Source organism: Salvia hispanica, chromosome 3 (genome assembly GCF_029641045.1).
Source record: "Salvia hispanica isolate PSC_SH4W2 chromosome 3, Shi_PSC_v1, whole genome shotgun sequence".
In the NCBI taxonomy this organism is placed as follows: domain Eukaryota; kingdom Viridiplantae; phylum Streptophyta; class Magnoliopsida; order Lamiales; family Lamiaceae; genus Salvia; species Salvia hispanica.
Window position 1 is genome coordinate 36,711,292 of NC_142694.1, and position 14,712 is coordinate 36,726,003.

The 14,712-nt window shown below is 34.6% G+C and overlaps 1 protein-coding gene across 1 annotated transcript; it reads right to left on the bottom strand.

The window, feature by feature from the left end:
* Nucleotides 1-5,281: 5,281 nt before the first annotated feature.
* Nucleotides 5,282-10,126, bottom strand: LOC125214546 (selenoprotein O). The gene is made up of 8 exons (XM_048115618.2): nt 9,725-10,126; nt 8,962-9,071; nt 8,785-8,841; nt 8,379-8,678; nt 7,893-8,140; nt 6,769-7,075; nt 6,419-6,692; nt 5,282-5,744 (listed from the first exon to the last, which is right to left on the bottom strand). The coding sequence occupies exons 1-8, from the start codon at nt 10,091-10,093 to the stop codon at nt 5,490-5,492; spliced, it is 1,920 nt and encodes a 639-aa protein (XP_047971575.2). The 5' UTR covers nt 10,094-10,126; the 3' UTR covers nt 5,282-5,489.
* Nucleotides 10,127-14,712: the final 4,586 nt, after the last annotated feature.

Below are 14,712 nucleotides of genomic sequence, written 5' to 3' on the forward strand. Positions count from 1 at the left end.
TCGAACCAAACACTTGATTATAAAAAGCTGAAGTCTGAAAAGGGAATTACAAATGTGGGATTTCTCTTTTTTAGAGAAATGGTAAATGGTGAACCAAACACACCCTAACTATTTATTACTCCCTCCGTTCCGCAGTAATAGAGACATTTCATTTTGCGCACTCATTTTGAAAAAATAATTATAAATAGTTAAAGTGGAGAAAAAGTAAAATAAAAGAGATAATATTGTAGATAAGATTCTTCTCTACTTTATTCTCTCTCATACTTTACTCTCTCTCCACTTTAACTATTTAATATCATTTTTTTTCAAAATGAGTAAGAAAATGAAATGCCTCTATTACTGTCGAACGGAGGGAGTATCATTTTTTCCAAAATGAATGCAGAAAATGATGACTATACTACTGTGGAACGGAGGAAATATATGTTTGCAAGCATATTATTACATGTTGGAGTTTATCTACTAATTGATGTTTTTGACACGAAATTGTTTACTTCTCGTGAATGATATAGTAGTTCAAACAATTTTGCTAATCCCTGGTATTTAGTCAAATTCATGTTACTCTCTTGCTTGGGTCATTGGGTCATGCGACTTTTGTAAAATAGTTGAAGCTTTAAAAGATATTTAGCCTCACTCGTGTTACTCTTTTACAATTCTAAAGCTCCAACTGTTTTATAATAATAGAATGTGGCTAATTTCTTAATAGACTATTCTTTTGCACTCAAATAATATACTACTCCATAGGTGTACTACTTAATTAACTCTGAGACATGTGTTATTAAATGGAAGAGAAGTTCTTGAATGTGCTTTAACTTTTACAATCACTTCCCGAGTTGTAAGAACAAAACATGAACAAAAGTATAATGATTTTTCATTAAACTAGTCAAAATCTTCAACCAAAGTCCAACAGGAAAAATATCGCATGCACCAAAATCTTAAATTGATTTTAATGCGTTTTACAATTTAGTTTTACAAATTCATCAAACCATGAACTAACCCTTATCATTGGAGGATAGAGCTACAACATATTCTTAAAATGTATATTGATAATATTACCCGTTTAATTATTACTATAATTTTACTAAGAATTTATGTTAATTCAGATCATGGAGACCAAATAATTTATCTATAATATGAGGGTTTATTATATCGGGCACATCCTTAAAACCTTAACCATAGACTTCAAAAATAAATAATCTATGCTACCAAATGATCAATAATGTAGGTTAAATAATCTAATCTACCATTATCATAGCTACCAAATCATGCCTTAGAAAAATAGATTAAAATGAGAATGTTAACTCCTATTATAGAATGGAGAAAATACGTTAATATGTTTATGTTGTAGATTTACGTAAAGTGAAACATTGGTCTTTAACTCTTTTAAGCCTAAATGAACTCCAAACATCTTATTCCTTGTATGGTATTGCCCACTTACCTTGCCATTTTGGGCGTATTTTCTTTTATCTCATGCCAACGCTATAGTGTTGATTTATCACTACTCTTATATGTGATTGATTTTGTAGCTACTTTATTATTTCTTTTGTTCATTGTACTTCTTTTTATTAAAGACATTAAGAATAGTGTGTTAAGTGGATGATATAAAATAAGAGACAATAAAATACGAAAGATGAAGAGAGAATAAAGTAAAAGAGAACGTTACTTTTTGACAAAAATAAAAAATTATCTTGAAACTTCGTATTAAAAAAATGACTCAATTAATATGACATATGTGGAGTAAATAAGGTAGACAATTATAGAAGGAAAAGTGATTAAAGAAAGCGTAAAATATGGTCCAACCTTTTTTTTATTAGAACTAAAAGTGTCGATTTTTATTGGCTAGCATGTAGAAAAAAGTGAGAAAACTCCACAATAATGGGCCTTGAGTAAACGAAGCCCAAAAATATGATGATGAGTTCGGCCCATATAAAAACCCTGATACCCCTCATTCCATATCCATATATAACAGACACTCGAATAACTACCGTGAATAAAAATTGACATTCCCTTCATGTTTATTTAATAATTTTTAAAAATTAAAATATAATCTACACCTGATATTCTAATCTAATAGTTAAAATTTAGTCTTAATCTAAGAGTGCTAATTAGTTAACTATCGATATATTCTAATACCTAATAGAACTCTGCTAATATTTAAATATTTGTATAATATCTAGATATTTTCTTTTACAAAGATTAAGTTTATTTATATTTATTCCAACATAGAAATGCCAAGAAAAGGGGTTTTCTAGGTTTCCTGTATTCATTCATTCCCTTGTTAACTTCTCCTCGCAATTTAGTTGAAAACTAAACTGTCAGGGCAAGAAACCCATGTATCACCTTCACATCCTTCACCCTAATCTCATTCCCTTGTTTGGGCACGCACAAGTAGTTGAAATTGTACATTTTCTAATTATTTCCGTTGTAACTTTTTAAATTAAATAATGTAGGTTTTGCATTTAATTTAATATTTAATTTTACTATTTATTATTATATGTGAAAATAAAAAAATAAAAATAAATTATAAATGAGTTCTAAAAAGGATAGTCTGACCATTAGTCCACACTACTGGACGAGGAAGTGCTGGACTAAGAAATGCTAATGTGGCGGACTATAATTTGGCAGTGTCCAGACCATTATTGATGCTCTTAGGAACTTATCAATACTTACCATGCAAAGAGAAAAAAAATTTGGGACGCTGTTTTTATTGAATAGTTATTAAATATATTAATTACATAAGTTTTACTTCATCTGTCTCACAATAAGAGTCACTCTTATTGTGGGCACGGATTTTAAGAAATGTAAAGAATAGTGGGTTGAAAAAGTTAGTGAATATGAGACACACTTTTTAAAATTGTTCATAATAAAATGTGAGTGAAGAGAATTAGTAGAATGTGAAACCTACTTATCATTTATGGTAAAAATGAAGTGTGACTCTTATTGTGAGACGAACTAAAATGGAAAACTGTGACTCTTATTGTGGGACGGAGGAAGTATTTATTATTATTTTTATTTGTATGGTTGATCACATTATGGTCATTTAGCATCACTCTGTTGGATAAATGAATATGGAGAGCCTTTGGATACTCCCTAGGTGTTCAAGGGTTCTTTCACATTGCTTCAACAATTGCAGCCCAACGAGAAATGGGTATTCGAAAAGTCACCCATTCCATTGAGAAACGAGCATTTAACGAGTCACAAGTTAAAAATATTAGGAAAAAGATAAGTGGTCAGGTTGGGGTCTTCGAAGGCTCAGTTCGACTCTACCCGGATGAGTTAGGACGCGGAACTGGTGGCTCGTAAAAGCTGAAGTGCGGGACTTGAGTCGGATTAGTTAGATTCGATCTGGTGCTCAAAATATCATGACCCAAAATAGCTTGATTTGAATAAATGTGCTAGTCTCCAAAATTGCAGCTAAAATTTGAAATCAGATGGCTACTTTAGGGGCTCACCGTAGCTCGCTCGGTTTGAGTCACCGATTGGGGCTGATGGCTCGTTGTTCACCAAATTCATGGCTACAAGTAGGTAGGGTCGGGGGCTTGAGCTCAGGCCCGGGTCAGCTGGAAAAGTGGCTCGAGCATAGAGGGTCGCACAGTTTTTGATGACTCGGTCTATATTATTAAATGAATACTTTTATACATGTGACTCATATACTACATGAGTGCTATTATCCATATTGGTGACAACATTTAATTTTAAAATAAATTTCACATGTTTTTCTATTATTGTTTTGATAAAAAAAATTGAGCTTTCATATATGCTTTGCTGCTCTATAATTCATTCCTCAATCATCAAATTTTGATTTTGAGCAAATGAATATGTAAACATGAAATTGGTCAACTCAAGTCAAGACCAAATTTTCAACAACTAAATAAAATATCACTACAATATTTAAATCAATCATATGATCTTGGGCATATTTTTCAAGGGATATTTTGTTCTCATATTTTATCAATACATAACATATAAAACTAAATGAATGAATATCAAGTGATCTCAAATTCCTCGAGTTGAACAAATTCATACAAGGAGGGGAAGTAAAAATAGCATCTTTAAAGATTAAGAAGACCTCTTAATATAGTTAGATCCATTTCATACAAAAGATCATACATATTGCAACACACATTCTTGCTATGAACTAAGGCTGATTCAACATTCTTGCTATGAACTAAACTAAGAACTATTATGGAAAAATCATAGAAAAATTATCAGCAAGACCTCATTTATTGTGAGAGGGGTTGGAAGCGGTCGGAGGCCGTTTCCTGAGGCCATTCTGCATTGCTTTCTCCGGCTGCACCGTGCATCCGCCCGATCTGGCTTTGCTAACAGAGAGTGAATTTGCAGAAAGTAGTAGCTTTCTCGACTGCTGATTTGCGTTGGCTACATGTAGATCAGATGTAGAGTATAAATGCAAAAGGATCAAGAATATAAAGAAATATCTTCTTGTGTGATTGTTTCCCATCTCTTTGATCAAATAATATTGGAATGGGCAGTTTATAATTATAGTGTCAGCAAAATGCCCATTTCCTGTGCTTTAGACAGAAACATGTGTTGCTTATAAAAGTATAAAGGCTACTAGATTGACTCAAATAATACTATATGGATTTTGAATATTACAATGTCTAATGTTTATTTACAGGTCATATGGCTGATTGTGACATGACCTGTCCCATTTTACCCTATCCCACTTGCACATATATTGATTAGTAAGATTCTAAGACAAAATTCTTGATATAGGTCACATAATGGGTAGGAAGTATCACATGACATGTGATGCTAATTTGGGTATAATTAATCTCTAAAAAGATTAATGAACATGAGTCATGTGGCTGCTAACATCCTATCACATTACTTTTTTTTTCCTAACTTCCTCTCTTCTTTTATTTCTCTCCTTTTCAACTAGTGTGAGTAAATACACCTTATTTGGGTCCAACAATAGTTTTAGAAAGAAAATGATTTTCACTTCATCAAAGGTTATTAGTTATGAGTCTAGAGTAAATGTGGGTGGATGTTGTAGAGACAGCAGGGTATCTTTGATCTTGAGTATTTTTCTATCACATATCAATTTTCTCATGAGAATTCACACATTTATTTTTTTTGGACTGAGGAAGCATGTTATATTCATAAATAAATTTGTTTGACGAATATAAATTTGCTAGAGATGTATCGAAACAATCACAGAACAATCAACACGAGTTAAATGTTTCCAAGGATATTTGGGCACTCAAGCCATTATTAATTATTGTAAGCTCTCGAAACATTGTACAGAATATCTAAAATAAGCTTAGTGAAACACACTCTTAAATATCTAGCTGAAAACAGTACGAAATTTCTTACAAGTAACTCGCATTACAAAAATACAATACCATTTGTATGATATGACACCCCATCTGCACTTGTAAATGCTCAGTACACAACAAAAATAGCATACATGCTTTGTATGTACAACATTGTATCTCTATTTCTGATCTCCTTATGTGTAGTTGTATTGATCAAGAAGAACAAGAAAGCATGCACACGCCAGGACGATACGCCCAGGCAGGAGGCAACCGAGCATATTTTTCCATCCCGGGTTGCTCATCATACGGCCTTGACATGACCTTCAATACCCGTCGTACCTCTTCAAAATCACCTTGTTCTGCTGCATCGATGGCACTTTGGCATAAATAGTTTCTGAGAATGTATCTCGGATTTACTGAGTCCATTGATTTTTTCCTCTCTTCGTCAGAAATTCCACTAGCAGAAAGCTAAGCAGACACCAAAAAAAGAAGAATTAATACATAATTAAATGGAGAACTGGTTCCTTTTTAGATAGTTATAATTCACATTGCTACAAACGGGGCATGTACATTGCATCTTGATCAACGAAAGTTTATCAAGATATTGCATATATAATGAGCTTAGACTCTGGCTGCATGCTCAACAAATACTCCCATAAAAAAACTAGGAAAATCAAACTTGTGCAGCCTCATCATTCTTTTGAGGCTCTCTACCTTCATTTTGACGTTAACGATTTTGTAACATAGCTAAGTTTGGAGAACAACTCTATCCCCCCCACCCCACCCCCAAAAAAAGTTGCATGGTCACCCAACCATTCTTTTTCTTGAGCTTAGCTCTGAAACGGTGACACCTATGGTTTGGTGTTAGGCTTCATACAAGCCACATATAAACTAAGTTCACAAATATCACATGCCTATGGAAAAGAGTAGTACTTTTCAGTAGGGATAGCTATGGCAGCAGGAACACGAAAATTATTTATTAAATTAAGTCCACGAAAATAATCCAAAAACTGAGGCAAACCACATTTCATGCACATCACACTTCTCTTACCATCCTCTTCTGAATATATTGTCTTGTGCATATCTATATCCAGCATAACAAAAGAGAAAAAAGAAGAGAACCCTAAATACTTATGGCATACCTCTTGTATATAGGACTTCACCCAGCTAGTCCATGCATCTTTGCGCTCTTTGCCAATGTCCAACAGAACAGCTTTAAGAGTAACCAATAGTTCATCGTCTTGAATAGTAAGATCAGCCTTTACATTTGAAAGCAACCGAAAGAAGTTTGTGTAGTCAACTTTATCAACAGCCATGTTTTTAAGAAGATCACTGATCAACTGCTTATTGTACTTAGATAGACCAAGCTTTTTGGTCATTATGGCTTGATACTCATCCATAAACTTCGTTCCATACCTAGAGTTTTTTTTTAAAAAGGTCATGAAAATCTCGGTGAAAAAGTACAAAGGGGAAGGAGGAGCATTAATATTACCTTTCCATAGCATAGTTTGACTCCTTCTCATTTATTAACTGGGCGGCAGACAGAGTTGTGGCAAATTGCGCAATATTCCATAGACCAATATCAGGTTGATTTGCGAAGCAGTACCTTCTTCCGGGAAGATCAGTAGTGTTTGGGGTGTAACTAGGGTCAAATGCATCCAAGAAACCAAAAGGACCATAATCAATGGTGAGTCCCAATGCACTCATGTTGTCCGTGTTTAACACTCCATGGGTAAAGCCAACGCCCTGCCATTTTGCAATTAAAGAAGCAGTGCGCTCTGCAACTTCCACAGCCCAAGCTGATTCATTCATTGCAATACAATAAAATAAGACATGGAATGGTGAAAGGAGATAGATGATAAGCTTTCAGCCAATAACAAAATCAAATAGCAGAAACTACCCATAGGATCTATTTAGATTTACCATATAAGTTAACACACTGGACAGATAAAATGGATAACAGAGGAAAATCGATTCATTCAACTCCACACATCATCTATCTTCATCTTCTTTCCATAAAAAGAGATCATTATTCATTTGAAACCAAAGTAACTACGGAAACAGAGTGATAATTTCATTAGCAAGTGCCCTCCATAAATTAATAAATGAGAGATAATTCTTGGTGATGAAAAGGACCAACTTGACCACAGTACATGTCATTGCCCATCAACAACAACTATGTGCACCATTCACTAGCTTGATGATCCACAAACACCATAAAACCCTGATTTAGGAGAAATAGGAAAAAGCAATGTACTAATGATGCTTATGTAATTCATATTAATCCCAGTAGCATGGTCACATTCTTAGGTTTATAGGCAGTGAGCACTTATGTGTGGTGAGGAATATATACTAATATAACCACAACGATTAGGTGTGGCCAGTAAAAAAGATTAACGCTACACTACCCCATTAGAGTATCAGCTCCAAAATATATCCATAAAGTTGTCATCAGGTCTAATGAGATCCATGAACTATGACTATGAGTTTATATACACCTGTTATGTAAAAGTGTATAGGTGAAGATTTACAGAGATGACTAGAACAATATTGGATGAATACCAAGTGCAGAGAGTATGAATAGCAAATCCTCAAATTTAAAACATAGTAACATACCAGCATATTTGTTAGAAGTTAAATCAACCACTGAATCATCTCCTTCACCAGTACTGAAAGATAAACTGTCACTTTTACTGAGATTCTCTAAATGGGGGAAGTGATGCCTAATGGTATAGTCAGCCAAAGTGCGCACAAGGCCAAGATCCTCCTTTCCTCTTGAAGCATGGATTTGGTATGAACCAAAACGAAGAAAGGATGGAGCAACTCGGCAAACAACTGCACCAGGTTCATCTTTTGGGTTGCCACTGCAATCAAATGAACCAATGGTTGTCAAATGTGCAATTTGTAGCTAACCAGCTAAATAAGTAATTGAAAGTGAAAGAACAAAGATAAAACTGGAAATCTTTTGAATGATGACATGGATCATGCATGGATAATTAGGAAAATCCAGGAAATTTAGGCCTAGATATAATGACACTCTTATTTGATTGAAAGAAGATACATCACCAGTTGGGTATGTTTAGGACATATTAAGAGACGTACTCATAAAACATGTCGCGGGTAACATATTTTCCAGTAGTCACTAGGCATAGTGCACGCGTTGTGGGGATTCCTAGAAAGTGCATTGCCTCACTGCAGAGAAACTCTCGGATACTACTGCGTAGAACTGCAAGGCCATCAGCAAATCGACTGTATGGTGTCTTCCCAGCACCCTTAAGCTGCAATTCCCACCTGTGACCACTGGAATTAACAAGTTCTCCCAGCGTAATTGCCCTACCATCACCCAACTGGCCAGCCCACATGCCAAACTGATGTCCTCCATAGCACTGAGCATAAGACATCCTATACAAAAGTTACGGATAAAGAGAAATTAGAGGCAGAGTGAGAAATTAAAAATTTGGGGGGTTATAATGAAAAGAAAAGAAAAGGGAGAATCACGGAAACTCACCCTCCAGATAAAGGCGATGCCCCAGAAAATATTTGAGGAAAATCAGGCCTTTCAAATCTGAGAGTTAAACAAATTAGCCATAAAATACAACTATCTACTGTGAATATGCATAAATTTTTAGAGGATGCAAAGAAATAACCAATGAAGCCAGGCATCACTGCATAAAATTAAACTTACTCTCTTGCATCCAAATCAAGTAACTCTGCAACTGAATCAGACCATGCGACAAGCTGAGGATTATCCACCTCAGCAGATGGTGATACTTTTGTGTAACAAGAATGCAAAACCTGAAAATATCAGATAACAGGCATGTTGCAGTGTAAGCTATAGCATCCAGTAATTGCTAGCAAACTGAATGGATATGCAAAGCACTTTAATCCCAATGACATTAGCTGACAAAGGACTTCTTAATGATCTAATAGCATGAGACAATGTCCCATGGACCAAATACTAGGTTATATCTCACTGCAAGATATGGTAAATGGTTCTCACATATCATCTCCAAATCAAGCTGATTTCCAAGTCCTACCAATGTCGTGTCTAAACTTCAGTCATCGAATTAAACTTATCAACCAAATTCCAATAGAATAAGTTAAACCTTCAAATGAATTAAAATTTAATTAAAAAAACATATTTTTCCATAAAACAGCCCCGCCCTGAATCCCCGATCAATTGAAAAGTTTAGAAATCAAAAACAAAAAATATTTTCTGATAGAGAGTTTTGCTAAACTATATATCCAGATTCACTTAGCTCAGCTTGCCTATTAAATCCAATTTAATAAACAACTTTGACTTCCCCCGTTAATCAACTGCAAAGATAAGAAATGTACGAGCTCCTAATTCAAGCAAACCACACCACGAAATTAAAATTTACCGCAAATAATTCAAAAGAAAACAAATTCAGAGCAATATAATGCCAATAAATCGAAAGAAATCAAACCTCTCGCGGAATCGAATCGGTCCTGGGATCTCCGGGCAGTTCACGAACAAATGAGTGGTCCCACTTGAGTTCCTCCAGCTTCAAATTAACCCTATTTGGACTGATATTATCGGAATTCGCAGCATTTCTAACGCCGTCGACGACATGGTTGTCTTCTTCCAATCTTTGATTTTTCAAATCTTCCGAAATGGAATCGACGGAGGCAGGGGGAGAAGTTCTGTCCATTGAGGCGGCGGAGGAGAAGCGGAGCTTCCGAGAATTGAAAGGGTGGAGGCGGAATCTCGATGTGAGAGAGGGGCGGAGGGAGAAGGCGGTGGTGGCGGTGAGAGAAGAGGTGTGAGAGAGTGATGCCGAAATGTGGGAAAGCATTTTTTTTTCCTCTGAATTTAATCTAATTTACTTTGACTTACTAATTTCGATTTCTCTTTTCTATAGTACTTCTGTCGTGTAAATACATCCACATAAAATAATCCAAATATATATATAGACATTATTTATGTATTATTGTGTATATAAATTTTGGGCATTAATCAAAATGACATCATATTATAAGCAGCGGAACGATGTCGCGTGGTGTTGAATAAAATAATTTTATTGATGTATTCTCCTCCAACTCATTCTCATTTTTTGGTTAGAGCTGTTTGGTTCGTTCGATTAGGTCATTTAGTGGCAGCTAAAGGGATATTTCTTCTATTTGGCTTGTGATTTACCATATATTGTGTGGCTCGTTGAACCGTTAACGTCACACACATTAAATGTTATAATTCGCAGTTTCCATATCATAAAAAGACTAATGTGATTCATATATGTTCCACGAACAAAGGTCGAGTTAGACAAACAAAATTAGTATCACACCCTCCTTTATTGACAACTGTTAAAGGGTATTTTCACTTTTCAATTATCGACTCCATTATGTTGGAGACAACCGACGACGAATTGTGAGCCTCATATGCTGAATGTATAGGGTTGTTTGCGAGAGCAAAATGAGAAGTCAAACGTTTGTTACGTATAAATAAAAAGGGAGCTGTTTGGTGCCCTTTTATTTGTCCTTTTCTAATATAAACCTAATTAAAACCAAGAAATATAGGTCCGCCTGTCATCCATACTATAATAAATAAAGTTTTATGAAAAAAACCCACCAATGGAAGAAGACCTCATAGGGATAAGAGAATAGGGGCTAAATAGAGAGCCAAAAAAGAATCTTTCAGATATAATCTTACATAATCTTACATAATCTCGAATGTTATTAGTTCCGGTAAATAGACCAAATAATACAATGCAAACAAAAGCTCCTAAATTCACGAAGATTACACACTTTAGTACTGCCACTTTTTATTCGGAAGGGATCAGCTAAGGCGTTTGCTAAGACGTTTGCTCCTACACCAATAATTAATTGACACCTGTACATTCTTTAAAAAAATGAAAAATAAATTAAATCCTATGTGGCATCTCTTCCTCCTCTCACACTCCACACTCCATTGAATTCATCGTTCATTTCATCTTCCCCACAACTCTCCACCTTTCGGCAAGCTTCTTTCATTCTCCACATCGCCGCCCGCTTCCCTGGAATTACTACCGCTAGTCGATTCGGTTGAATCTTCAGAATTTAAGGCGCAGAAGGAGCAATGCCGCAGGAATCTTGACCTGAGGGGGGGAGGATTTGGCGGAACCGCCGATTGATCTTTTTAGGGAAATGAAATTGAGGGGAGTGACATGGTTTTAAAGAGAGGAGAAGAGGGTTTGATTGGGGGACTGAGTGCTTGCAAACGAGAGAAGCATGAAGTGAAATTGACATTGACATTGTTGGTTCTTGAAATATTCAAAGAATTGATTTTTTTTGAGAATTCATATTGCTGCCGGTAAAAGGCCAAACCACCACCTCTGCCTCTCTCTCACTCCCCTTCCAAACTAACGTTTTCCCCTATTTCTCCAGTCCACCACCATCTCTCGAATCACCTACAATTCGTCTCGCCGATTTCGATCTCCACCAAATAGCAGCCGCTCTCCCCACCGCTGCCTGAACTGGTTGCTCAGATTCTTCTTCTGGCAACCTTCATCACACCGGGAATCCCCGTGCAATCCTCCGTCGTCACCTGAGAGGATCTCCCTCGTCGCCTCCACCAACGATGACTTCCTCCTCGATCTATCATTACCCCTAAGTTTCGGTCTGCTCTCGAGAAATTGGACGCTTGGACTGCAACTTGCCTCCTCGCCGCTGGTGCACCGCCGGCTCAGCTGGAGTTTTAGAGAGATTTGTGGCGGAGCGTGGAGTGTGAGAGGAGGAAGAGATGCCTTGAGTGTACAGGTGTCAATTAATTATTGATGTAGGAGCAAATGTCTTAGCAAACGCCTTAGCTGATCCCTTCCGCTTTTTATTGATGTATTTATGTTAATGCATTTTCCAACTATACGCAAACAAGGTATTTAATGATCCCTTCCGCTTTTTATTGATGTATTTATGTTAATGCATTTTCCAACTATACGCAAACAAGGTATTTAATGGTCCTTTATAAAAAAGTTATAAACAAAATAAAATTATTTGGTTTAGCATAATATGAAATCGGTGTGCTAACGCTGTTTTGATTGTTTATTTCAGTGCTAAAATCTTAATTTACCGTCAAATCCTGATATATTTGGTTATAAAATTAGAAAAAAAAATCAATAATTTCATTAGTTTATGCATAGATTTTAAAATTGGCATATAGACTCATCGTTTGATGAAAATTTAGAAACAAATTATCCAAGTAAACTACTACAATTCTTATATCAAATAGTTGTACTCCTATTAGAAATACTTTACTAATTAAATCCTGATTCATTTTTCCATCCGTAAGAAAAACAACTAACTTGCAGTTTATCATCTCTCTCATTAATTAACACCATAATGAACTAATAAATCATGATATGTCCGAATAATCCAGGATAAACATATTAGAAAAAGAATTTTCTATTATAAATTTTATAATTGCTCTATTATACATGATGGGAAACAGTATCTTGCTAACTGCATCGATAGAACCAATATACAGTTAATCATGTGACTAGACTTTTTTACTCTAGGTAAGCTGTGTGGAAATTAGTTTCTTTTATTTTATTCATAAAAATCTTCCTAAGTTTGAAATTTGTATTTGTTGAGGATATCCAACTATTGTGGGTTCACCAATTGCGACCGAATAATATAAATAATCGAGCTTATAAAAAAATGCAGAACAAAACTAAAACAGTCATATTCCCTAGAAAAATTCACATAATGAACCTACGATCATAAAACACATAAATTGTAAACATACTAACTATGGAAAATGCACAAAATTTCGAAATATATAATATGATTGTATTATAACGTGTTCAAAATATTGGAAAGGAGGATAATAAAATATAAACAATAATTATAACTCATGACAAGTAATCGACTTTTTAATTATTGAATATACTGAAAATTTTCAAATTACTACATCACAATTAACTCAAATTCAAAATATATGACCTCAAACATTAAATAGTAGTACTCCACTATTACTAATTAGTAATTAATTTATCATTTGGCCGGCCAACCCATGCATAGACAAACACACTGATGTGATCCTCGTTTCGATCCTAAAGCTACGTACGAGAAAAGGAAACATAGCTTGGCCCGAAGTCTTGAGTTGGATGAAACGAGTAGAAGAAGTTATGATTTCCTATTATTTAAGAGCTAATAAGTTTAGTTTAAAATATTAGGATTTATCTATCTCAATCATAAAATTTAATATTTAAATTAGGTGTTCTATATTAGTATTAGGATTTACGTGTAAGTTAGACATTTGTTAGGATTTGGTTAGGCTATTATTTTGATTAATTATATTCTGGTAGAATTAAGATTAGTAGTTATCTAATTAAGAGATTTATTAGATTTTTAGGTTTCATAGTTTGCCTATAAAAGGCGTGTAATATGAGTCGAGAAGCGAAGAAGATTATTGATGAATAAAATTGAGTTGGTTTCTTGAGTTTTACTCTTGATTTTTCCTATTCGAATTCTTGTAGCAAAGTGTTCGTTTTTCGAATAGTTTATCTGACTTATCAATCGAACGTTCATATTCGATTGTGGCGTCATTCATTCTGTTCACACCACCATATTTCACATCGAATCCATATCCATCCGTATTGTAAAGTTGTAGGAATGCCATGTCTACAACGAGTTCTTGCAATTTTCATCCATATTCCGAAGCATGCTTGTGTTACAGATGCTATAAGTTGCAGAGTGTCATGTCAAAACCCGATTATTATAGTTATCGCAGGCCATACGGTTGGCGAGAGGCTGATTCGTTCGGAGAGGTGTCGCGAGAGCGCCGTGAGCCAACGAGGCTCACATCACACACCAAATATTTTATTATAAAATGATTGTATTTTTTCTCAGAGTAATTACATAATTCATATAAAATATTTTATTTTTATTTCAAGTTAGTATAAAATATTTAAAGTACATAGATTATACAAAAAGTTTTATCATGTTTCAATTTAATGCATTTCATCATACTATGTGTTAGGATGGCGTATACTCTCTAACTACGGGACATAATAATGATGAATTTTTTCGTAGAAATATAAAATAGTGATATAGGTAGAGGAGAATCTACTTAATGTGTATAAGGGGCAATTGCTCCACTTCAATTTATTTTATGTATACTAATTTCTTATTTAATTTCTAACATTTTTTATTTCCTTTATAAATTCCCCACCTCAAAGTTCAAATTTTTTTTTTCATATATTTGTTTTTGCTCCTGTTGAACTAAATTCATGGCTCTGTCCCTGGATATAGGAGTAACTTTTTGTACTAAAATAAATAATAATGAAATTTTTTATACTTCACGTAAATAACAGAAAATATTAAAATGTAACACAGAGTTGAACTTTTTTTATGATTTACTTATATTTTAAAGTTTGTAACTTTGTACTAGTATGAAAAAAAAGTACTAAAACATTTTGTATAAATTTTGCAATTATCCTTT